The following is a 25125-nucleotide window of genomic DNA, read 5'->3' as shown; positions in this document are numbered from 1 at the left end:
AGCCTTAGTGATGCTGAATGTATTTGCATTACTGACTGCAACCTCAAACCCCACTCGGTTGTGAATACTATGCATGATTCTACAGGATAAGCAGCTGGGTGTGTGCTAAGAGTCTGCTTCTGCAGAAAAAATAGCTCCCCCTTTCCAACTAATGCAAATGTAAAATTACCAGAGTAATAGGCAATAAATCTCTGCCTATAATTCCTCTTTGCACACAGAGTCATGGTTTGATATTAGTCAGAAAATGAAATTTCTTTGCCAATTAGAAAGCACACTTACTTACTCTTTTTTTTGGCAAGTGATAAGTACTTTTACAGTCTGACACATTTTGAATGCACTTTTCAGATTCTGACAACAGCACATGTCCAAACTGCTTTTTGAGACCAGCAACATGTGTAACCTGGGTGACTGACTACACTCCAGCAAGGGCAACCAGCCTTAGTGATGCTGAATGTATTTGCATTACTGACTGCAACCTCAAACCCCACTCGGTTGTGAATACTATGCATGATTCTACAGGATAAGCAGCTGGGTGTGTGCTAAGAGTCTGCTTCTGCAGAAAAAATAGCTCCCCCTTTCCAACTAATGCAAATGTAAAATTACCAGTGTAATACGCAATAAATCTCTGCCTATAATTCCTCTTTGCACACAGAGTCCTGGTTTGATATTAGTCAGAAAACGAAATTTCTTTGCCAATTAGAAAGCACACTTACTACTCTTTTTTTTGGCAAGTGATAAGTACTTTTACAGTCTGACACATTTTGAATGCACTTTTCAGATTCTGACAACAGCACATGTCCAAACTGCTTTTTGAGACCAGCAACATGTGTAACCTGGGTGACTGACTACACTCCAGCAAGGGCAACCAGCCTTAGTGATGCTGAATGTATTTGCATTACTGACTGCAACCTCAAACCCCACTCGGTTGTGAATACTATGCATGATTCTACAGGATAAGCAGCTGGGTGTGTGCTAAGAGTCTGATTCTGCAGAAAAAATAGCTCCCCCTTTCCAACTAATGCAAATGTAAAATTACCAGAGTAATACGCAATAAATCTCTGCCTATAATTCCTCTTTGCACACAGAGTCATGGTTTGATATTAGTCAGAAAACGAAATTTCTTTGCCAATTAGAAAGCACACTTACTACTCTTTTTTTTGGCAAGTGATAAGTACTTTTACAGTCTGACACATTTTGAATGCACTTTTCAGATTCTGACAACAGCACATGTCCAAACAGCTTTTTGAGACCAGCAACATGTGTAACCTGGGTGACTGACTACACTCCAGCAAGGGCAACCAGCCTTAGTGATGCTGAATGTATTTGCATTACTGACTGCAACCTCAAACCCCACTCGGTTGTGAATACTATGCATGATTCTACAGGATAAGCAGCTGGGTGTGTGCTAAGAGTCTGCTTCTGCAGAAAAAATAGCTCCCCCTTTCCATCTAATGCAAATGTTAAATTACCAGAGTAATACGCAATAAATCTCTGCCTATAATTCCTCTTTGCACACAGAGTCATGGTTTGAAATTAGGCAGAAAACGAAATTCCTTTACCTTTTTAAAAGCACACTTACTACTCTTTTTTTTGGCAAGTGATAAGTACTTTTACAGTCTGACACATTTTGAATGCACTTTTCAGATTCTGACAACAGCACATGTCCAAACTGCTTTTTGAGACCAGCAACATGTGTAACCTAGGTGACTGACTACACTCCAGCAAGGGCAACCAGCCTTAGTGATGCTGAATGTATTTGCATTACTGACTGCAACCTCAAACCCCACTCGGTTGTGAATACTATGCATGATTCTACAGGATAAGCAGCTGGGTGTGTGCTAAGAGTCTGCTTCTGCAGAAAAAATAGCTCCCCCTTTCCAACTAATGCAAATGTAAAATTACCAGAGTAATAGGCAATAAATCTCTGCCTATAATTCCTCTTTGCACACAGAGTCCTGGTTTGATATTAGTCAGAAAACGAAATTTCTTTGCCAATTAGAAAGCACACTTACTACTCTTTTTTTTGGCAATTGATAAGTACTTTTACAGTCTGACACATTTTGAATGCACTTTTCAGATTCTGACAACAGCACATGTCCAAACTGCTTTTTGAGACCAGCAACATGTGTAACCTGAGTGACTGACTACACTCCAGCAAGGGCAACCAGCCTTAGTGATGCTGAATGTATTTGCATTACTGACTGCAACCTCAAACCCCACTCGGTTGTGAATACTATGCATGATTCTACAGGATAAGCAGCTGGGTGTGTGCTAAGAGTCTGCTTCTGCAGAAAAAATAGCTCCCCCTTTCCAACTAATGCAAATGTAAAATTACCAGAGTAATACGCAATAAATCTCTGCCTATAATTCCTCTTTGCACACAGAGTCCTGGTTTGATATTAGTCAGAAAACGAAATTTCTTTGCCAATTAGAAAGCACACTTACTACTCTTTTTTTTGGCAAGTGATAAGTACTTTTACAGTCTGACACATTTTGCATGCACTTTTCAGATTCTGACAACAGCACATGTCCAAACTGCTTTTTGAGACCAGCAACATGTGTAACCTGAGTGACTGACTACACTCCAGCAATGGCAACCAGCCTTAGTGATGCTGAATGTATTTGCATTACTGACTGCAACCTCAAACCCCACTCGGTTGTGAATACTATGCATGATTCTACAGGATAAGCAGCTGGGTGTGTGCTAAGAGTCTGCTTCTGCAGAAAAAATAGCTCCCCCTTTCCATCTAATGCAAATGTTAAATTACCAGAGTAATACGCAATAAATCTCTGCCTATAATTCCTCTTTGCACACAGAGTCATGGTTTGAAATTAGGCAGAAAACGAAATTCCTTTACCTTTTTAAAAGCACACTTACTAATCTTTTTTTTGGCAAGTGATAAGTACTTTTACAGTCTGACACATTTTGAATGCACTTTTCAGATTCTGACAACAGCACATGTCCAAACTGCTTTTTGAGACCAGCAACATGTGTAACCTAGGTGACTGACTACACTCCAGCAAGGGCAACCAGCCTTAGTGATGCTGAATGTATTTGCATTACTGACTGCAACCTCAAACCCCACTCGGTTGTGAATACTATGCATGATTCTACAGGATAAGCAGCTGGGTGTGTGCTAAGAGTCTGCTTCTGCAGAAAAAATAGCTCCCCCTTTCCAACTAATGCAAATGTAAAATTACCAGAGTAATAGGCAATAAATCTCTGCCTATAATTCCTCTTTGCACACAGAGTCATGGTTTGATATTAGTCAGAAAATGAAATTTCTTTGCCAATTAGAAAGCACACTTACTTACTCTTTTTTTTGCCAAGTGATAAGTACTTTTACAGTCTGACACATTTTGAATGCACTTTTCAGATTCTGACAACAGCACATGTCCAAACTGCTTTTTGAGACCAGCAACATGTGTAACCTGGGTGACTGACTACACTCCAGCAAGGGCAACCAGCCTTAGTGATGCTGAATGTATTTGCATTACTGACTGCAACCTCAAACCCCACTCGGTTGTGAATACTATGCATGATTCTACAGGATAAGCAGCTGGGTGTGTGCTAAGAGTCTGCTTCTGCAGAAAAAATAGCTCCCCCTTTCCAACTAATGCAAATGTAAAATTACCAGAGTAATACGCAATAAATCTCTGCCTATAATTCCTCTTTGCACACAGAGTCCTGGTTTGATATTAGTCAGAAAACGAAATTTCTTTGCCAATTAGAAAGCACACTTACTACTCTTTTTTTTTGGCAAGTGATAAGTACTTTTACAGTCTGACACATTTTGAATGCACTTTTCAGATTCTGACAACAGCACATGTCCAAACTGCTTTTTGAGACCAGCAACATGTGTAACCTGGGTGACTGACTACACTCCAGCAAGGGCAACCAGCCTTAGTGATGCTGAATGTATTTGCATTACTGACTGCAACCTCAAACCCCACTCGGTTGTGAATACTATGCATGATTCTACAGGATAAGCAGCTGGGTGTGTGCTAAGAGTCTGCTTCTGCCGAAAAAATAGCTCCCCCTTTCCAACTAATGCAAATCTAAAATTACCAGAGTAATACGCAATAAATCTCTGCCTATAATTCCTCTTTGCACACAGAGTCATGGTTTGATATTAGTCAGAAAACGAAATTTCTTTGCCAATTAGAAAGCACACTTACTACTCTTTTTTTTGGCAAGTGATAAGTACTTTTACAGTCTGACACATTTTGAATGCACTTTTCAGATTCTGACAACAGCACATGTCCAAACAGCTTTTTGAGACCAGCAACATGTGTAACCTGGGTGACTGACTACACTCCAGCAAGGGCAACCAGCCTTAGTGATGCTGAATGTATTTGCATTACTGACTGCAACCTCAAACCCCACTCGGTTGTGAATACTATGCATGATTCTACAGGATAAGCAGCTGGGTGTGTGCTAAGAGTCTGCTTCTGCAGAAAAAATAGCTCCCCCTTTCCATCTAATGCAAATGTTAAATTACCAGAGTAATACGCAATAAATCTCTGCCTATAATTCCTCTTTGCACACAGAGTCATGGTTTGAAATTAGGCAGAAAACGAAATTCCTTTACCTTTTTAAAAGCACACTTACTAATCTTTTTTTTGGCAAGTGATAAGTACTTTTACAGTCTGACACATTTTGAATGCACTTTTCAGATTCTGACAACAGCACATGTCCAAACTGCTTTTTGAGACCAGCAACATGTGTAACCTAGGTGACTGACTACACTCCAGCAAGGGCAACCAGCCTTAGTGATGCTGAATGTATTTGCATTACTGACTGCAACCTCAAACCCCACTCGGTTGTGAATACTATGCATGATTCTACAGGATAAGCAGCTGGGTGTGTGCTAAGAGTCTGCTTCTGCAGAAAAAATAGCTCCCCCTTTCCAACTAATGCAAATGTAAAATTACCAGAGTAATAGGCAATAAATCTCTGCCTATAATTCCTCTTTGCACACAGAGTCATGGTTTGATATTAGTCAGAAAATGAAATTTCTTTGCCAATTAGAAAGCACACTTACTTACTCTTTTTTTTGGCAAGTGATAAGTACTTTTACAGTCTGACACATTTTGAATGCACTTTTCAGATTCTGACAACAGCACATGTCCAAACTGCTTTTTGAGACCAGCAACATGTGTAACCTGGGTGACTGACTACACTCCAGCAAGGGCAACCAGCCTTAGTGATGCTGAATGTATTTGCATTACTGACTGCAACCTCAAACCCCACTCGGTTGTGAATACTATGCATGATTCTACAGGATAAGCAGCTGGGTGTGTGCTAAGAGTCTGCTTCTGCAGAAAAAATAGCTCCCCCTTTCCAACTAATGCAAATGTAAAATTACCAGTGTAATACGCAATAAATCTCTGCCTATAATTCCTCTTTGCACACAGAGTCCTGGTTTGATATTAGTCAGAAAACGAAATTTCTTTGCCAATTAGAAAGCACACTTACTACTCTTTTTTTTGGCAAGTGATAAGTACTTTTACAGTCTGACACATTTTGAATGCACTTTTCAGATTCTGACAACAGCACATGTCCAAACTGCTTTTTGAGACCAGCAACATGTGTAACCTGGGTGACTGACTACACTCCAGCAAGGGCAACCAGCCTTAGTGATGCTGAATGTATTTGCATTACTGACTGCAACCTCAAACCCCACTCGGTTGTGAATACTATGCATGATTCTACAGGATAAGCAGCTGGGTGTGTGCTAAGAGTCTGCTTCTGCAGAAAAAATAGCTCCCCCTTTCCAACTAATGCAAATGTAAAATTACCAGAGTAATACGCAATAAATCTCTGCCTATAATTCCTCTTTGCACACAGAGTCATGGTTTGATATTAGTCAGAAAACGAAATTTCTTTGCCAATTAGAAAGCACACTTACTACTCTTTTTTTTGGCAAGTGATAAGTACTTTTACAGTCTGACACATTTTGAATGCACTTTTCAGATTCTGACAACAGCACATGTCCAAACAGCTTTTTGAGACCAGCAACATGTGTAACCTGGGTGACTGACTACACTCCAGCAAGGGCAACCAGCCTTAGTGATGCTGAATGTATTTGCATTACTGACTGCAACCTCAAACCCCACTCGGTTGTGAATACTATGCATGATTCTACAGGATAAGCAGCTGGGTGTGTGCTAAGAGTCTGCTTCTGCAGAAAAAATAGCTCCCCCTTTCCATCTAATGCAAATGTTAAATTACCAGAGTAATACGCAATAAATCTCTGCCTATAATTCCTCTTTGCACACAGAGTCATGGTTTGAAATTAGGCAGAAAACGAAATTCCTTTACCTTTTTAAAAGCACACTTACTACTCTTTTTTTTGGCAAGTGATAAGTACTTTTACAGTCTGACACATTTTGAATGCACTTTTCAGATTCTGACAACAGCACATGTCCAAACTGCTTTTTGAGACCAGCAACATGTGTAACCTAGGTGACTGACTACACTCCAGCAAGGGCAACCAGCCTTAGTGATGCTGAATGTATTTGCATTACTGACTGCAACCTCAAACCCCACTCGGTTGTGAATACTATGCATGATTCTACAGGATAAGCAGCTGGGTGTGTGCTAAGAGTCTGCTTCTGCAGAAAAAATAGCTCCCCCTTTCCAACTAATGCAAATGTAAAATTACCAGAGTAATAGGCAATAAATCTCTGCCTATAATTCCTCTTTGCACACAGAGTCATGGTTTGATATTAGTCAGAAAACGAAATTTCTTTGCCAATTAGAAAGCACACTTACTACTCTTTTTTTTGGCAATTGATAAGTACTTTTACAGTCTGACACATTTTGAATGCACTTTTCAGATTCTGACAACAGCACATGTCCAAACTGCTTTTTGAGACCAGCAACATGTGTAACCTGAGTGACTGACTACACTCCAGCAAGGGCAACCAGCCTTAGTGATGCTGAATGTATTTGCATTACTGACTGCAACCTCAAACCCCACTCGGTTGTGAATACTATGCATGATTCTACAGGATAAGCAGCTGGGTGTGTGCTAAGAGTCTGCTTCTGCAGAAAAAATAGCTCCCCCTTTCCAACTAATGCAAATGTAAAATTACCAGAGTAATACGCAATAAATCTCTGCCTATAATTCCTCTTTGCACACAGAGTCCTGGTTTGATATTAGTCAGAAAACGAAATTTCTTTGCCAATTAGAAAGCACACTTACTACTCTTTTTTTTGGCAAGTGATAAGTACTTTTACAGTCTGACACATTTTGCATGCACTTTTCAGATTCTGACAACAGCACATGTCCAAACTGCTTTTTGAGACCAGCAACATGTGTAACCTGAGTGACTGACTACACTCCAGCAAGGGCAACCAGCCTTAGTGATGCTGAATGTATTTGCATTACTGACTGCAACCTCAAACCCCACTCGGTTGTGAATACTATGCATGATTCTACAGGATAAGCAGCTGGGTGTGTGCTAAGAGTCTGCTTCTGCAGAAAAAATAGCTCCCCCTTTCCATCTAATGCAAATGTTAAATTACCAGAGTAATACGCAATAAATCTCTGCCTATAATTCCTCTTTGCACACAGAGTCATGGTTTGAAATTAGGCAGAAAACGAAATTCCTTTACCTTTTTAAAAGCACACTTACTACTCTTTTTTTTGGCAAGTGATAAGTACTTTTACAGTCTGACACATTTTGAATGCACTTTTCAGATTCTGACAACAGCACATGTCCAAACTGCTTTTTGAGACCAGCAACATGTGTAACCTAGGTGACTGACTACACTCCAGCAAGGGCAACCAGCCTTAGTGATGCTGAATGTATTTGCATTACTGACTGCAACCTCAAACCCCACTCGGTTGTGAATACTATGCATGATTCTACAGGATAAGCAGCTGGGTGTGTGCTAAGAGTCTGCTTCTGCAGAAAAAATAGCTCCCCCTTTCCAACTAATGCAAATGTAAAATTACCAGAGTAATACGCAATAAATCTCTGCCTATAATTCCTCTTTGCACACAGAGTCCTGGTTTGATATTAGTCAGAAAACGAAATTTCTTTGCCAATTAGAAAGCACACTTACTACTCTTTTTTTTGGCAAGTGATAAGTACTTTTACAGTCTGACACATTTTGAATGCACTTTTCAGATTCTGACAACAGCACATGTCCAAACTGCTTTTTGAGACCAGCAACATGTGTAACCTGGGTGACTGACTACACTCCAGCAAGGGCAACCAGCCTTAGTGATGCTGAATGTATTTGCATTACTGACTGCAACCTCAAACCCCACTCGGTTGTGAATACTATGCATGATTCTACAGGATAAGCAGCTGGGTGTGTGCTAAGAGTCTGCTTCTGCAGAAAAAATAGCTCCCCCTTTCCAACTAATGCAAATGTAAAATTACCAGAGTAATATGCAATAAATCTCTGCCTATAATTCCTCTTTGCACACAGAGTCCTGGTTTGATATTAGTCAGAAAACGAAATTTCTTTGCCAATTAGAAAGCACACTTACTACTCTTTTTTTGGGCAAGTGATAAGTACTTTTACAGTCTGACACATTTTGAATGCACTTTTCAGATTCTGACAACAGCACATGTCCAAACAGCTTTTTGAGACCAGCAACATGTGTAACCTGGGTGACTGACTACACTCCAGCAAGGGCAACCAGCCTTAGTGATGCTGAATGTATTTGCATTACTGACTGCAACCTCAAACCCCACTCGGTTGTGAATACTATGCATGATTCTACAGGATAAGCAGCTGGGTGTGTGCTAAGAGTCTGCTTCTGCAGAAAAAATAGCTCCCCCTTTCCATCTAATGCAAATGTTAAATTACCAGAGTAATACGCAATAAATCTCTGCCTATAATTCCTCTTTGCACACAGAGTCATGGTTTGAAATTAGGCAGAAAACGAAATTCCTTTACCTTTTTAAAAGCACACTTACTACTCTTTTTTTTGGCAAGTGATAAGTACTTTTACAGTCTGACACATTTTGAATGCACTTTTCAGATTCTGACAACAGCACATGTCCAAACTGCTTTTTGAGACCAGCAACATGTGTAACCTGGGTGACTGACTACACTCCAGCAAGGGCAACCAGCCTTAGTGATGCTGAATGTATTTGCATTACTGACTGCAACCTCAAACCCCACTCGGTTGTGAATACTATGCATGATTCTACAGGATAAGCAGCTGGGTGTGTGCTAAGAGTCTGCTTCTGCAGAAAAAATAGCTCCCCCTTTCCATCTAATGCAAATGTTAAATTACCAGAGTAATACGCAATAAATCTCTGCCTATAATTCCTCTTTGCACACAGAGTCATGGTTTGAAATTAGGCAGAAAACGAAATTCCTTTACCTTTTTAAAAGCACACTTACTACTCTTTTTTTTGGCAAGTGATAAGTACTTTTACAGTCTGACACATTTTGAATGCACTTTTCAGATTCTGACAACAGCACATGTCCAAACTGCTTTTTGAGACCAGCAACATGTGTAACCTAGGTGACTGACTACACTCCAGCAAGGACAACCAGCCTTAGTAATGCTGAATGTATTTGCATTACTGACTGCAACCTCAAACCCCACTCGGTTGTGAATACTATGCATGATTCTACAGGATAAGCAGCTGGGTGTGTGCTAAGAGTCTGCTTCTGCAGAAAAAATAGCTCCCCCTTTCCAACTAATGCAAATGTAAAATTACCAGAGTAATAGGCAATAAATCTCTGCCTATAATTCCTCTTTGCACACAGAGTCATGGTTTGATATTAGTCAGAAAATGAAATTTCTTTGCCAATTAGAAAGCACACTTACTTACTCTTTTTTTTGGCAAGTGATAAGTACTTTTACAGTCTGACACATTTTGAATGCACTTTTCAGATTCTGACAACAGCACATGTCCAAACTGCTTTTTGAGACCAGCAACATGTGTAACCTGGGTGACTGACTACACTCCAGCAAGGGCAACCAGCCTTAGTGATGCTGAATGTATTTGCATTACTGACTGCAACCTCAATCCCTAAAGGTATTCCTCATTTATAACAGTACACCTTAATTTATGGCGAAAACATAGTCCATATTATTTTACTTGTTCCTTACATTTTAATTTCTCCCAAAACACAAAATGATAAACACAACTTCAACAAAAGGAATTCCAAATCTATTTTTCATTTCTTAATTTACCATATACATCCCCTCTCAAACTCATAACTCACCTTTAAAATTAGTTAGTTGTGAAATAAATGTGGCATTCAAACAGCAGATTATCAGAGCCAGGATCTCTGTTCTGTTCTCCTCTCAGCAGAACCAGATAATGGCAATGTTTCCCTCTCTTTTTCCACACATATACATGTAAATTTCAAATCTCAGTGCTTCCCCCTTTTTTTCAAATCTAATCACACATTTATATTGGCTGAAAACCAACCCTTTTCCAAAAGTACCCTTCCCCCAACTTGACTATAGCCTAGTACCCTTCCCCCAACTTGACTTCTGCCTGCTACCATAGCAACAGCTCATGGAACACTGCTGTATAGAGTTAGGTCAGAAGTTCACCACACAATGTTTCATTTCCAAAGAGCAAGAGTGCTTGACTTTTCAAACCTAACAGCAAATCCATAGTACTGTTCTTTGGTAACACATTTTTCTGTACCAATACAAAACATGCTTCTATAAATTGACACATGCAGCCTAGTTTTTAGTGTAGAATGGTATGAAACAGCCAATGATTTCTTTTTATTTTATAAAAATATGTATGCCTCCATTTCCAAACTGTCTTTCATTTCTTTTTCCCATTCTACTGAAATACACCTCCTGAGTGCATCCAGATCTCCTTGGAAGATGTTCACAGTGTGGATTGTAGGGCACAGCTATGTCTTCTGGAGTGAAAAGTATGCAGAGAAAACAGGTATGGTGAGAGACCTTGCTTTGCCAAATGTAGACATTAAATGGATTGGTCAGAGAGGGTTAAAGTGGCACCAATTGATGCCTTTGGTGAAATCCTTCATGCAAATCCAACACCCTGACCTCATAATAGTGCACTGTGGTGGCAATGACCTAGGCACTTTGACTGGGGTAGGTCTGGAAATGCTTATGAAGGAGACCTTTGCACAACTTTTTTCACTTTTCCCTAAAACTGCCTTTGCGTATTCTAACATATGCCAAAGGCAAAAATGGAACTGGTCCAATCATTTTTGTCCGCAGATTGACAAAGCAAGAAAGCACGTCAACAAATCTGTTTCTGCTTTCCTCCGAGACTATGGTATGGGTTCCATTTACCACAACAACTTGCGTTACGACATGCAAGACATTTATAGAGGAGATGGTGTACACTTCACTGATGAAGGGAACAGAGTCTTCCTCTTGAACCTTAGACTCTGCATCGGTACTTACTTGTAGGTACCACTTAAAAATCAAATCACTTCATAAACACAACGGCTCTTTTTAGAGCCCCCTAATATCTTAACACTTAAATCTGATTTTTATTTCTTTTTTTTTTTTTTTTTTACCGTACGCGTATGGTAAGCTCACCGTAAGCTTACCGTACGCGTACCCCGCGATTTTTTTTTAAAATTAATAAATGTTTTTTTTGTACTTTTCTGTCCTTCTTTGACCCCCTTTCAAATGTTAGGGGGTCTGTAACTCTCTTCCTTGCCCCCTTTTCAAGATATCTCCCTTTTTTTTTCTGTGTGAAACACACGAAATGGCGGCCGACACTTCCTGATTTCGTCCGATTCGAATGTTTACAGTCATGTGACAACCAATCAGAATCGCGCACGTCACCGTACGCGTACGGTAAGCTCACCGTAAGCTTACCATACGCGTACCCCGCGATTTTTTTTTTAAATTAATAAATGTTTTTTTTGTACTTTTCTGTCCTTCTCTGAACCCCTTTCAAATGTTAGGGGGTCTGTAACTCTCTTCCTTGCCCCCTTTTCAAGATATCTCCCTTTTTTTTCTGTGTGAAACACACGAAATGGCGGCCGACACTTCCTGATTTCGTCCGATTCGAATGTTTACAGTCATGTGACAACCAATCAGAATCGCGCTCGCGCACGTCACCGTACGCGTACGGTAAGCTTACGGTAAGCGCACGGTAAGCGCACCGTAAGCTGCCACAGATATATATATTGATTTAAATGCTATTTTCTCAGGAACTACTGAACAGATTTACACCAGACCTACAAAAGGCACTTCCTTGACCTGCGGACTTCCTCTCTGCCAAATTTCAAGTAACTCTGTTCAGCCGTTCGGGCTGTAGCTGTGTCTAAAGGTCCTATGGAAAAATGCATGGGGAAAACGTGTTTTGGGACCCCCCTTTTTTCTCAGCCCCCGCTTGACGAATCCCCCCGAGACTTTCAGGGTAGGAGCGGAGCGTAGCGCCCCATTAGTTTTGAAAATTTTGCGAGGATTCGTCGACCGGCGCCAAACTTATTCAAAATAGAATGTTGCGCTTTTCCTATGGAGACAGGGTCCTAACTATAACTACCTACTGGCGACCGCCAGTAGGTAATATATATATATATATATACAGTTTATATTTGTTGTATTAATATTTGTAGAATCTCTGCTTGATTCAAACTTTTTTTTAATATTATGCATGCTTATTATATTTGTTCACTCACCTGAACTCGGAATGAGTACAGAATATTTGAATTCACTCTGTGCGCCTTCAGGGATAGCTACTATTGAAATGTTTTTGGGAGTATTCAAGTGTTGCACAGTTCCTTCATAAATTGATATTTATTAATTAAACCTAGTTTATAGGGTCTGGGTGAAAATTTTGAAATGCAATATAAAAGCAAATGCTAAATGAAAATGCCAAAACAGTGAAATCAGAAATGTGTGCACTATATTAAGAAGAAATGTTTTGAAAATATGTATATATATATATATATATATATAAACAAGGGAAAACATCAAGTGTATGAGAATTTTTTTTGATGCGCTTTTATATCCTATTACAAAACTCCTTTAGCTTTAAAATAAAGGTCTTGAAGTTTTCTCATATCCCGCATACCCCTCCTCTAACCTAAACACTATCCCATCTAGTAGCTACCCAAACCTCCTAAACTAACTGTTCATTAAAAAGTTATATCAGAATTGCAAATCATCTATGGTTTTTCACAGAAATTAAAGCAAATGCCTCCACCCATGAGGCACTGCTGAAAAGCATCCCCCCCAAAAAAGAGACTATAAATGCACTGTTCGCAACTGCCTAAAAATGCCATAGATCGATTTAAATGGACCTCCACCTCTCCCAAAACAGGAACATCCATCCCAACTTGCAGCTCGGCTTTGATAAACTCACAAAATTGGTTTTTAGGACAGTTTGCAAATATATTTATTCCCAAATAGGCTGAATAAGGAATTGTAGTGAATAGGCAACAGATAACATTAATTCTTAGTAATGTGTTTTTTCTAGGTTTAGTGGCGATGTTGTGTGCCAAATAAGTTGATAAATGTGTTCAGTAGCAGAACATACTACTTTTATAATTGCTACTATGTGCAAAAGTAGTGAAATTGCTACTATTTTCACGATAAAGCTTGTTTCTCACTAATGTTTTTGAATATCTTTAATTTTCTTTTCAATCATTTTGAAAAAATAAATATATTTCACTTTTGTATTTAAACTTTTTCACCTTATATTGGTTTATTAGACCGGATCCTCTGTAATATGTTTAGCATGAGTTAAAAATGGGAAAATGTGTAATGTGCGTTTCCGTTTTAATATTTCTAACTTGTCATTTTCTATATCCAGGAAAGTTTCCAGGTGCAGGAGGAATTGTGGCCCCTGGAATGAGCTGTCACTATAGTGTGAGGTTTGTTCCTGACTCCCTGGCTGATTTTGAAGATTTTATTTTGGTGGAGACACAATCTCCCTACCCACTTCTGGTGCCAATAGAAGCCAGGAGACCTCCTCCTATATTGCTCTGTGAGTACATTTTTATCATTTATCTTTAGTAGTACATGTATTGCCAGCATGTCATTTAGAAATCAGTCACATATTTACATTTCTTACTTCATTAACCGGGCTCGCATTCTATGGGAGGGGGGGGGGGGAGTATGTTGTACAATTAGCACTCATATTCAGGTACTTAAAACCTTGTGATGCTTTGGTATGTCATGGTAATTCAGTAGTATATGATCTTAGATAAATGTATGCTTCTAAGAAGAATGCACAGACATTTTGAATGTTTAATATTCAGAAATAAAAATAATATTCATTTGACTTAGAAGATATTTCAATGTCTAAGTTGGTCAGTGAACTGACTTTTGAAATGCAACAATATACACTTCTGAAGGAGTGCAAGATTATTTCATTTTCTGTTTTTATAGAGTCTAGCTTGTTTAAATTTACTGCCACGAGGACTGTTTCCAATTAACAACCTTCCCAATGTACATATTCCAGCTTCTATACGATTACTTCATACACAATAAGGTAAAACTTTCTCTAAAGTGATTCCTTTGGTCATTTAAAATTCCCTTTTATTGTTACCAATTTTAATACAAATACAAGTGGCTTGGACTTCCCCTACCTTCCTTGTACCTTTAAATTATGAGTAGTGCAGTATTCGTCCACAATGGCTCACATCCTGCTAGAATTTCAGGATATAGTCATGAGATACAGTGGCATACAGTCAATCATAATAAGGATTACTTACATCGTCAGGAGTTCTCAAGATAATATTTGATGGCTGTGACTCCTGTTGACCAGTTTGGTACAAATCTATTTTATCTTTTCATTGTCAACTTCTGAAGTGATGCCTCAAAAAGACAGTGATGAACAAACAGTGCCTAGGCAGTGTATTCATATGTTATATTTAAATGTTCATTTGCTCTAGTTTTGGTTTAGTACCTGATTACTAGTTTGGCAGACAGGTTTACTTCATCACAAACTTGGCAAATATCTCATCTGCCAAATTACAATTCCATTTAAACCTATGGAACTTGTAATACGGCAGACGGGATATCCGTCACGTTTGTGACGGAGTATCCCCTAAACTAGTAATCGGGCCCTTAGACTTATACTTTAGTCACAGTTGTACAAAATGGACACTCTCCATGTAAAACAGTTTATCTTAGTGGCGTCCCCTTTGATTTAGCAATGGCTTTTGTTATTTGGGTTTTTTTTTGCTAGAAAGCAGGACATTGAATTTCTGAAGAGCTTGCTGTGTTCTTCGATCTGCCTAGAGGCTGTGTGCTACTGTCTTGATCCTGAAGAGCTGGACAGAGACATGCATGGCATTGGAAATGCTCTATTATTGGCAGTGCGGCATGAGAAAGTAAACTCGCTTATCATAAAGTATAGCCAAGTCCTTCAAGCAATTTTACCATTGTGCTCTTCTTTAACATGACTTTACTTGACGGTCAATTTTTAAAGGTCGGAAATCTGATCCTGTACTGTTACTCCTATGTCTGTAGCAGATTTCTATTAAAAGTTCATAAAGAACCCCAGGAATAGATCAGAAAATCCCTAATATTCAGTTGGTTTTATACATTTATTTCAGAATGCTTATGACACAAATAATCAATTTGTTGTGCCTAAATTTCATGTTTCTTGCTAAACAGCTGGGTCATTCTTCATCAGAACCTCTGAAAATATTATTCACCCTATTTAAATTACACATTTTCAATAAATGTGAGGCTTGAATGTGCCAAAACGCCTCCCTCCATTCTACACACCATAAAAAAAATCCAAAATAATTAGTTCTGACACCCCTCCTCCCTTAGCTTGTCCAACTCCATTGAGACGCCATTCCTTACGCCCAAAGGCTCATTATGTAACCTGTTGATAAACAGATTAACATTTCTCTTTGATCTCATCATGTGTTTGTCTACTACTGCATGCTTTTTTGGCAAAAATCAGGAAAAATCTATCTATCCAAACCAATAACCACTATTCAACCTTCCTTCTCCTGTACATTAGCCTCAAATTACTTAACCTTTCTTAGTAGTCTACATTAGCCAATATTTGGTGTTATGTGGTCAACTTATATGAGAAGTCTGCTTTTCAGCAGAGTGAACATTTCTACATGTTTTTTCTCAATCTTACGTTCTATTTCTACCACCAAACGCAATGGAATTGTAACCATACTCTCAGGGTTGCATATCTAGCAACCAAACTTTTTCTTCACCCTTTGATCTCTCAAAAAGAATCCCTCTTTTAAAAATTAAATTTGTAAAAAAATGTTTTTTTGTTTGTGTTATAGGTTGAACTTAACAACAACCAAATTATGAATACACGATGCAGCTTAAATGTCATTCTATAGCAATTTCAAAGGGCAAATAATATAGCATTATGTCTTCTGAAGGTGAGCATGTAAATGGGCTCAAACTCCGGCTGCATATGAGCAGAGAGGGTCACAATTATATTATTCACTGACATCAACCGTAGGGTCAAACATTGCAATATTCAAGGCTCTTCCCCCGATGTTCCCGATATCATTCCAGTTTTCTCCTCTTCCTCCCCTACCTCCAAACCATAATATTTTATCCAAGGAGCCCATATCTTCCGGAATTTCCGAGGGCAGTCCCTAGCCTTGTATGTCACTTGTTCCGTGACCATAGACAGATCAAGACTTGTTCCCCATTCATGAAGTGTAGGCAGTTGTTGTGCACCCCAGTATCTAGCTATATCCTGCTTAGCTAACACCAGCCCCAAATTGGCCAAGGTGAGTTTGTGTTGTGGGAGATCCACATCTGTGGGGGTTCCCAGGAGGAGAAACTTAGGTTCCAACTCAAGTTGGACTTCCGGTACATTGTTAAGCTCTCTCACAATCTTCCCCCAGTACGCTTGAATCCTGTTACATTCCCAGAGGGTGTAGATAAATGTTCCGCACGCTGTGTGGCATCTAAGACAGTCCGGGGTGGCTGCTCTCCCTATTTGATGTAGCCTTACTCTATCAAAGTAGGTCCGATGTAAAATTTTATATTGTATGAGACGCAACCTTAGTTTAATTGCCACGTCGCATGGATGCATAAGAGCGGCCACCCAATCAATGTCATCCATTGGGCCAGTGGTAAGCTCCCATCTAGCTCGCAGTGGACCCAGTTTATCAGGCATATTGTTGATTAGTGTTCTATATGTAAACGAAATGGCTTTGACTGGAATCTCCTCTTGCGTAAGTCGACCTTCCAGCGGGGCATATTCCGGCAGCGTCTCCCTGTCCAATCCCTCCGCCTCCCAAGCATGTTTCAGTCGGAGATATGCATAGGCTTGAGTGTCGTTGAGCTGATATGTGGCTTGTAGTGTGGTAAATGAGGCTAATGTGCCTTTCTCTAAGACATCCCCTATTTTGGAAATGCCTATTAAATCCCACTGCCTGAAGCCTCTCAATTTTCTAATTTCAGCTAGTCTCGTTCCCTCCCATAAGGGGGTCTCTCTAGTGGGTTTTCTGTCCCATTTCATTAGCTGCTCAGCTCTTTTCCTCGCCTCCATTGCCCTTTGGGTAGCGTGCAGCAACCGGCTACTTCCCTTGCCCCCATATATATAATGTAAGTGTGTGCGCTCTCTAAATTGCAGCCGTTCCACTTTATACATCGGATGATCACCGGGAGCGTGTATCCATTCATTGATTACAATGAGATGGGACGCTCTGTAGTATGCCCTAATATCTGGTAGGGTCAAACCCCCATTATATGGGTTTCTCTGTAGCGTTTGGATTGTGATTTGTGGATGGGCCCCATCCCATAAAAGCAGGCGCAGTTCACTGTCTATACTTCTAAACACGGTTTCTGGAACAATGAAATATTTGATCTAAAATGAGCAAGTGTATCGATTTCATGACTACCCCTAATGAAATTGGCATGTGAGCACTCTTTAGTTTAAGCATCAACAACCAAAACTAAGTATTTCACTGTCAAACACACATTACTCTCCAAACCTTTATTGTAAAACTAGGCAAGAATGCTAATCATTTCAATTCTGTGACAAACTATTCTGTTGTTTCTTTATCCTTTAGTGCTCTTAAACTGAAATAACGTTCTAGCACAATGGTAATGTTATGGTTTTTACTGAATTAAAGTTTGCAAGCTATGTTGGAAAATAATGACGTGTGTTCTCACCTGTGTTGCCTCCACTCCAATAGCAATAGGGTTACACTTTGACCTTTTGCCTGAAAATATCAGATTGAAGTCGGCAAGTATATAATTAAAAAATAAATGTATTTCTTTTACTTGATTTTGTATAATTGTCAGCTCCCCAATTACAGGTACAAGGTTGGGGGAGGTGGGGCAAGGTGCATTTTATACAAAGAGCGCACAAAAAACATACAAAAATAATTTTTGGGTGTATCCAAAAATTCCCACAAATTGACATACCCATTGTCCAAAGTGGTGCCTGCGATTCCAGTGGTCACTGATGCTTGATTAGCTTGTCCAACACCCAAAAATCCTCATCTTAATGACACAACATCCAAATCCCTAAAATACCACACTACAATTCAAAGCCACAAGAAGAAGCAACTGGGAGCATCTAAATGTTGGATCAGGTTCACAGTGAACTAAACTCCTAATGTAGAAAGGTGTGACACATGTTTTCAAAGCAGTATTAACAAATGTTTCCCAGTGCAATTTACTTTGAGGCTGCCAAATAATGGACCACTCACAATATATGTTTATCTAATGGTCAATGTTCAGCGCACTTACTTTTGTACATTAATGTTTGCAGAGAAAAATGTACCACAAACATAGTATGAAGAAGGGTGAGTCATGTCACACACTCATAAGTTACCAGTTGGCATCAGGTAAATACTAACAAACTGTGGAAATAAAGCAATGAACACACACATTCTGAAAGAGTGCAAGTCAACAAATTGCACCTTGATACGTATACTGCACAGAGAAAGGGGGATGACTACATGCACCATGTCAGGCAGGGAGCCTTGCAACACTTTATGGACTAGGAGACCACTCAAGTAGCGTAATATTTCACAGACTCCGGAGACATCACAGCTGAAGGCTCGATCCCATTCGAAGGCTGCCGATATAGCAACGTCCAGGTGCACAAGTGATGGAGGCAGAGTGTGACAAAGATAGATTCTCAATGTTGTAAAGTTGTCAACTTACTCCACTCTGAAAATACAACAAGCACCCCAAACACATATTAATTACAGTACATACTTTAAGGACAGATAACCACTGTGACAATAAAAGCTCAAAGTTCAGAACCTCTTGGCCCAAAATTATCCATAAAGTACATCAGCTTTTCAGTAATACACAAACACATATGCATGAAACACAACGTATAATCACCTTTTTATTAACTTAAGATATTTCACTATAACGTGGAAGAGCATTAAACATGATCCACACACATAAAATAAGATCCTAACAATTAGAAGTTTCAGAAATGGAGTTCAGCTTTCTGATGTACAGTTTGAAGTACAGTAGAGGCATATATGAGATACTCTTTAAATTATCATACCAATGTAATACCAACACCACCACTAACAAGAGAGTGATTACTATGATTCAACCAATAGTTTCACCATTGCTTAAAAATAAGCTACTACCATAGAGGAGGCAAGAGGGAATTATTAAAGACCCATTTTACATGCTCCAGGCATAGTTACTGAATGCACTATGGTACAATGAGCCCTGTAGTCAAGATGGTGGCCGCCCAGCCAGCACTGGGCATTTTTGGCTGACCAAAAAGGCAATACTCTGATAAAGGATGTTACTTCAGTGGGTGACGGTCTTGTGTCCTGATAATTAAAATGTTTATAATGTGTTAAACAACTGGGCCTATAAACTAATCAGCAACAATTCCAGTATACTCTTGACTTCAGGGCTCGATATACCGTTGTGTGTTCATTAAAAATAATCTACCCTCCTCAAATTATTACTGTATTTCTGTCTTATGCTTGCTGTTTATTCTATTTAGTTTAATAAGTTGTCGTAACATTTGGATATAAGTGAACAAGCCATAGGGTTTTGATATTTCCGAGGGTAGGATGCTTTTCCATTGCCTGACAAGTTGTATTATTTGCTGGTCAAACTATAAGGCTCTGGTGGTGAATGGGTGAGTTCTCTGGTGTGTCCTGTTGAAATTCTGAGAACTGGATTGCCCGAGCCATGTTTTGTACTAATGATAAACTTTCAGAAGCCAGGTAAATGGCTATTGTTTGCTTGTATGTGTGTAGTGCACCATTTGATTTTTATGGCATCTGTTAGCTTAGGCTCATGTGTGCATAGTTGTACTGTTAGGTAGCATTGTTTTGCCAACTATATGGCTTTGGTGCTGTGTTATAAATGTTTTGTTACAGACTTTCTACCATGTTCTGTCCCTGGAAATAATGGGTGTACAGATGATAGGATATGTATTTTCTTGTCCTTCACACACATTTTCAATTTATTGCAGTACCCCGCACCTTTGACTGTGGTGCCTGTTTAGCAGGAGGCATAAAGATGTTAGAATTTGCATGTACAAATGAAGGACTGAGCCGTGGAAGGTTTTGCATAATGCCGAGGAAACTATGGCCACCACCAAATTTCAGAGTGAGTAGATGTTTTGTGATTTAAGCAAATCCTGTGTTTTGTGAATGTGAGTGATGTGAATATTGTTTGTTGATTAAACAGATATTGTGCTGTCCATGAAATCTAGGTACCTACATAATCATTGCTCATAGCCTGGTGACTTTCAAGGTGAAAAGTCAAATTGTAACCAAATTTATTGTCTTAAATGTGGTTACATATTTAGCACCCCACTGTTGTGAGGAGGAAGTAAAGACAGAATTAGACATTCGGGTTGAAGAAGGTTTTAATTTCACAGTAGAATAGGGTTGTATTGCCACACTCTGGCTGCTTCACAGTTCTTAAAACACTGATATACACAAAGCAATTCTAACAGGTGTTGATCAAGAGACATCAAATGTAAACTACTGGCTCAAATATATTACCCAAATGAGGGCATCTCCCATGTCTGGAATCTGAAATGAGCGATAAAGGTCTGAGGAGTCACCAATTTTGTGCTCTAAAGCCCTCTGTCAAGAGCCTTCCTCACCAATCTAAACAAGAAGCTGTTGTACCTCTTGTCCACCTATTGTGAACTACCTAGGACCATTGCAACTTTTCAAGCAAGAAAACAATCAAAGTTTTCTGACAAGCGCATTCACTCCAGTTGGCTGGATATGGCTTTATCCCCTGTGCTCTCCTGTAAAGGACAAAACAGATTACCATAAGAATGGACAAACACAGTCTTGTCCAGTTGGAATCAAAGGTCTATAGGTGATGGTTCCGACACATGAGAGGGAATTAATCCTACCCCCCCATCGTTAGAGAATAACTTTTCACCTTCATGCTCAATGAAGGCCAACAATCATCCCTGCTCAGCATCTACCTCTCTTTAGTATACAACTCTGTACGTCCTTACATATTGCTGCCCATACTAGAAGATTATTTTGACTCAAATAGGAATGCCCTACACTGGATTAGTACTTTCTTTGAAACTATCAATTATACCCTAGAGCTACAGATTCAGCATCTAACTGATCACTAGGCATTATTCAACAGCTATCATCCAGTTCTCTGCTTATTTGTATCTGCTACATGCTTCCAATTTCCCAACTGCTAGAGCAGTATCAATCTCACTTCGAAATGTACGCCAATAACATCCAAATTTACAATTGCATGGAAATGGACCAAAAAGCCAGTTGAACATCACTAACTGTCTAAACCATCCTCGGCAATTGGCGAAAGAAAGCTTTCTGTTGTTTCAAATGAGTAAAACTAGGAATACTTCTCTTAGACTCTTTTACACCTCCATTTGCCTGGCATCTCAGTCTAAGTATTACCCTCACCAGCTCTCAAAACTGGTGAATCCTTTTTCAACTTAGACCCCTTGAATTAGTGAGATGATTAAGAATATAAATATTCACCTGATGCTGCTATGGAAAATTCTTTGTCTTACAAAAATTCTTACCAAATTGTTCTTACAAGATGCTTTATCGCAGTGTATGTAGAGCAGAGGTCTTCAAACTTTTGGGTGCCGAGACCCCCCTGTCAACATTTTCAGTCGTAAGGACCCCCTCCTGACAAACATTTCTAAACCTGTAGGCAGGGTTTCTGGAATTACGAGGCAGGTGTGGACCAAATTACACGACAGGCTTGACTAAATTGTGTGGGAAGAAAATTTAAATAATGTTATGTGATGCCGCGTTATTTTAGGATAAAATTGCTTCATTATTTTGACACTTTTTGCACACAGTAACACTGAGGAAAGATTTCACCTCATCAGTACCAGTTTATAACCAAAATACAGCAATTAACATCAGAAAGATGTCTAGTCAACCTTTGTGATGGGCCTTCCACTCCGCAGGAATACGTGCTGCCACATTAGAAGCTCACCTGGCCCTGGCCGGGAGCAGCAGGGGTCCCTTAAAACTCTGGCGGTCTTGTGCAGAGCTAAGCAATTTACCCATGCCGCTTTCCTCTCACCCTTCCCTTCCATCCCTCTCTCCTCTTCTCTCCTCTCCTCTCCTCTCCTCTCCCAATCCCGGATTCCTCTCTCACTTTGCAGGCCATTTTCTTTCACCCCTTTTTACAACTTCTGAACTCTCCCCATTCCACTTCTCACTTCACTCTTTGTCACCTCTTGCCATTCCGTCTTTTCACTGCCCTCATCTCTAACATTTATCTCATGGCCTCTCTGGCCCCGTCACCTCCCGTGACCATCTGCACTTTTCATTCACCTCAAGTCTCTCCATTCAAATTGTTGTCTATTTGTATCTTACACCTCTCCAGTCCCCCATTAATCTTTCACATCTCTCCTTAGTTTTTTCACACCTACTTGAACCAATGTCCCTCTCCCCTGTTACCTCAGCACCAGTGCTTAATTTGAGCAGGTGGTTTCCGGTGCTCTGCACTGGCACCTAATTGTGCACACTGGCACTATGTCCGTCTGCCACATGGTGGCTCTGTCTGTGTAATTTAGAGATGAGCAGAACAGCTGTTTATTAATTCAATATACATTAAAAACAATAAACTCCTGACATCCATGCCATTCTTATAGCTTTGGGGGCTTGAAATAGTCACACTTGTACAGTGTTATGGTTGGTAGTTGCATAGGTATTGTCACTGGCCGCACAGGCAAGGCAATGGGTGGGTGGTTAAAGTTGCGGTGGCCTACTGGTGAGGGCCCTGGCACATGTTTTATTACAAATTAATCACTGCTCAGCACTCACCACAGTACTCCCTCTCTTCCCCTAGAGCTGCTGTCCCTCACCCAAGTCGCATCAAATTACTTTTTTGGTCACAGATCATCTCTCAGCTATCTTCTCTCACAGTTTGACAGTAACCCTCCTCTGTGCCCTCAACTTTACCTCACACTCACTTCTTGCGTGTCCGCACTTCCCTTAAGCACTTCACATTTCTCCTCATCCCTGACCTCTTCAATCAAATTCCCTCACTCCCTTGCTGTTCTTTCTCATCCTCTCCTCACCGAGCACACGGGTTGGACCCTTATGCTCCTCTTGGCCTGTGCCACTCTGCTTATTGTTCCCTAATTCAGGAAGGCACAAATTGTCTGTCTTGCTGTTTTGGTGCAGGCCACACAGTTATTGATCGTGCACCCTCCTTTGCTTCACTCCACCAAGAATCTATTATCCTTTAGGAAGATATACAAACCTGGCTCTATGCTCTGTAGGTCACCCCATTTGGCTGGTTCTCCTTCCCCTTCTGTATGTTTCTCATTTGCCTTCAGGCAGCAGATGGCTATTAGCCCCAGGACACCTTTTGGTAACAGTAGCACACTACAAATGTAAATAATAATAGTAATAGGCAGAAGCATGGGAGTCACTGGACCCAAACTTCGCGGGGGGCCTACACTCCCAGGCAGGGCTGGCCATAGCACTGGTCACACATGGCGCAACAGTCTTTTTTGGTGCCCTGTCCCCCGGTTCCTCCTTCTCCATAAATTCCCTCACTACCACTCACCAACAAAGCACCTCATCTCTCTGTAGCACCTTTCTGACAAACATTTTTTTTTATAGTGCTACTCATTGTTTACTCACACTCAGTTCTGTGATCTGCATAGTACATGTTCTTTGTAGCAGGCACATTAACCCTCTGCACTCTGTGGATGAGAAGAGTGCCCATGTGAGTGCACGGTGAGCGATGCAACAGTGTGAGAGTAGGGAAAGAGGAGTGACTGCAGGGTGAGTGAGGTGACCATTTGAATTTGGGCGCGGATGTAAGTGCAGAGCGGGACGAATGAATGCATGGTTAATGATGGGCTTGTTTGAGCGAGTCGCAAATTGAGCAGTGAGGGGGCAGGTGAATGAGGTGTCACATGAGTGCAGGATGAGTGCAGATGAGTAGTGTGACTGCAGGCTGAGGTACAGGGTGAACAGCGCAAGTGCATTGTGATTGCAGAGTGATCACTGTGAGTGCAGGGTGAGAGGGTGAATGATGTGAGTGCATGGTGATCAGTGTGAGTGCATTGTGATCGCTGTGAGTGCAGGGTGAGTGTGAAATTGAAGTGCGAGAATGAGAAGTGAGTTCTCTGAATGCAGGGTGCATTCCCAGACACTTGAAGTAACTCAGCATATTATTGACGGCAGCGTAGGGTTTAAGATATAAGTTAAACTATTGCTAATATTTCATTAATCAGGGATCGAGGGTGGAGGAAATAAATAATATGCTGATCCTGCAACACACTTCCAGTCCTATGGTTAGGGTTGCCTGCTCATTATTTTGATGCCCCAGGCGGTACAAAATAAGCAGTCACCTAAAGCTGTATATTTCAGCACTCATCTGTGCGTACTTAGAACAGCAACTATAAATAAAAAGCGCTTTTAATTGTGTTCTAGGGCTGCCTCACTGATCCATGACTGTTAATTAAAGGGAACAAAGACAGAAAAGTCACATTACGAATGAATACATAAGATTTTATTTACAATCCTATTTAGTGTCAAGAGGAGGCCTTTGCAGGCTCTTTAAACATCAAATGGCTGGTATTTTTCTTCTGGCAACCCTACTCTATATTTCTTTTCATGAAATGCATTCTCACACTACAGCAGTAAATGTAAAATACAAATGTAAGGAAAAGGCAGAGTTGGGACCCAGGGGGTACTGGAACTAGAAAAAAAAACTAAGCCTCAGTAACCAGTTTACAAAAGGTATGTAAATATGC

At 40.1% G+C, this 25125-nt stretch overlaps 1 protein-coding gene across 1 annotated transcript in view; it reads left to right on the top strand.

The window, feature by feature from the left end:
• Positions 1 to 25125, top strand: part of DLEC1 (DLEC1 cilia and flagella associated protein) — a 576582-nt gene that overhangs the window by 162028 nt on the left and 389429 nt on the right. Inside the window, exons 10-11 of the mRNA XM_085628869.1 lie at positions 13753 to 13926; positions 20356 to 20492. Coding sequence (XP_085484995.1) covers positions 13753 to 13926; positions 20356 to 20492 — 311 coding nt within the window. The remainder of the gene's footprint in view (positions 1 to 13752; positions 13927 to 20355; positions 20493 to 25125) is intronic.

Source organism: Triturus cristatus, chromosome 10 (genome assembly GCF_964204655.1).
Source record: "Triturus cristatus chromosome 10, aTriCri1.1, whole genome shotgun sequence".
NCBI lineage: Eukaryota > Metazoa > Chordata > Amphibia > Caudata > Salamandridae > Triturus > Triturus cristatus.
Note: the sequence above shows the minus strand (reverse complement) of the source record. Positions and strands in the feature narration are given on the sequence as shown.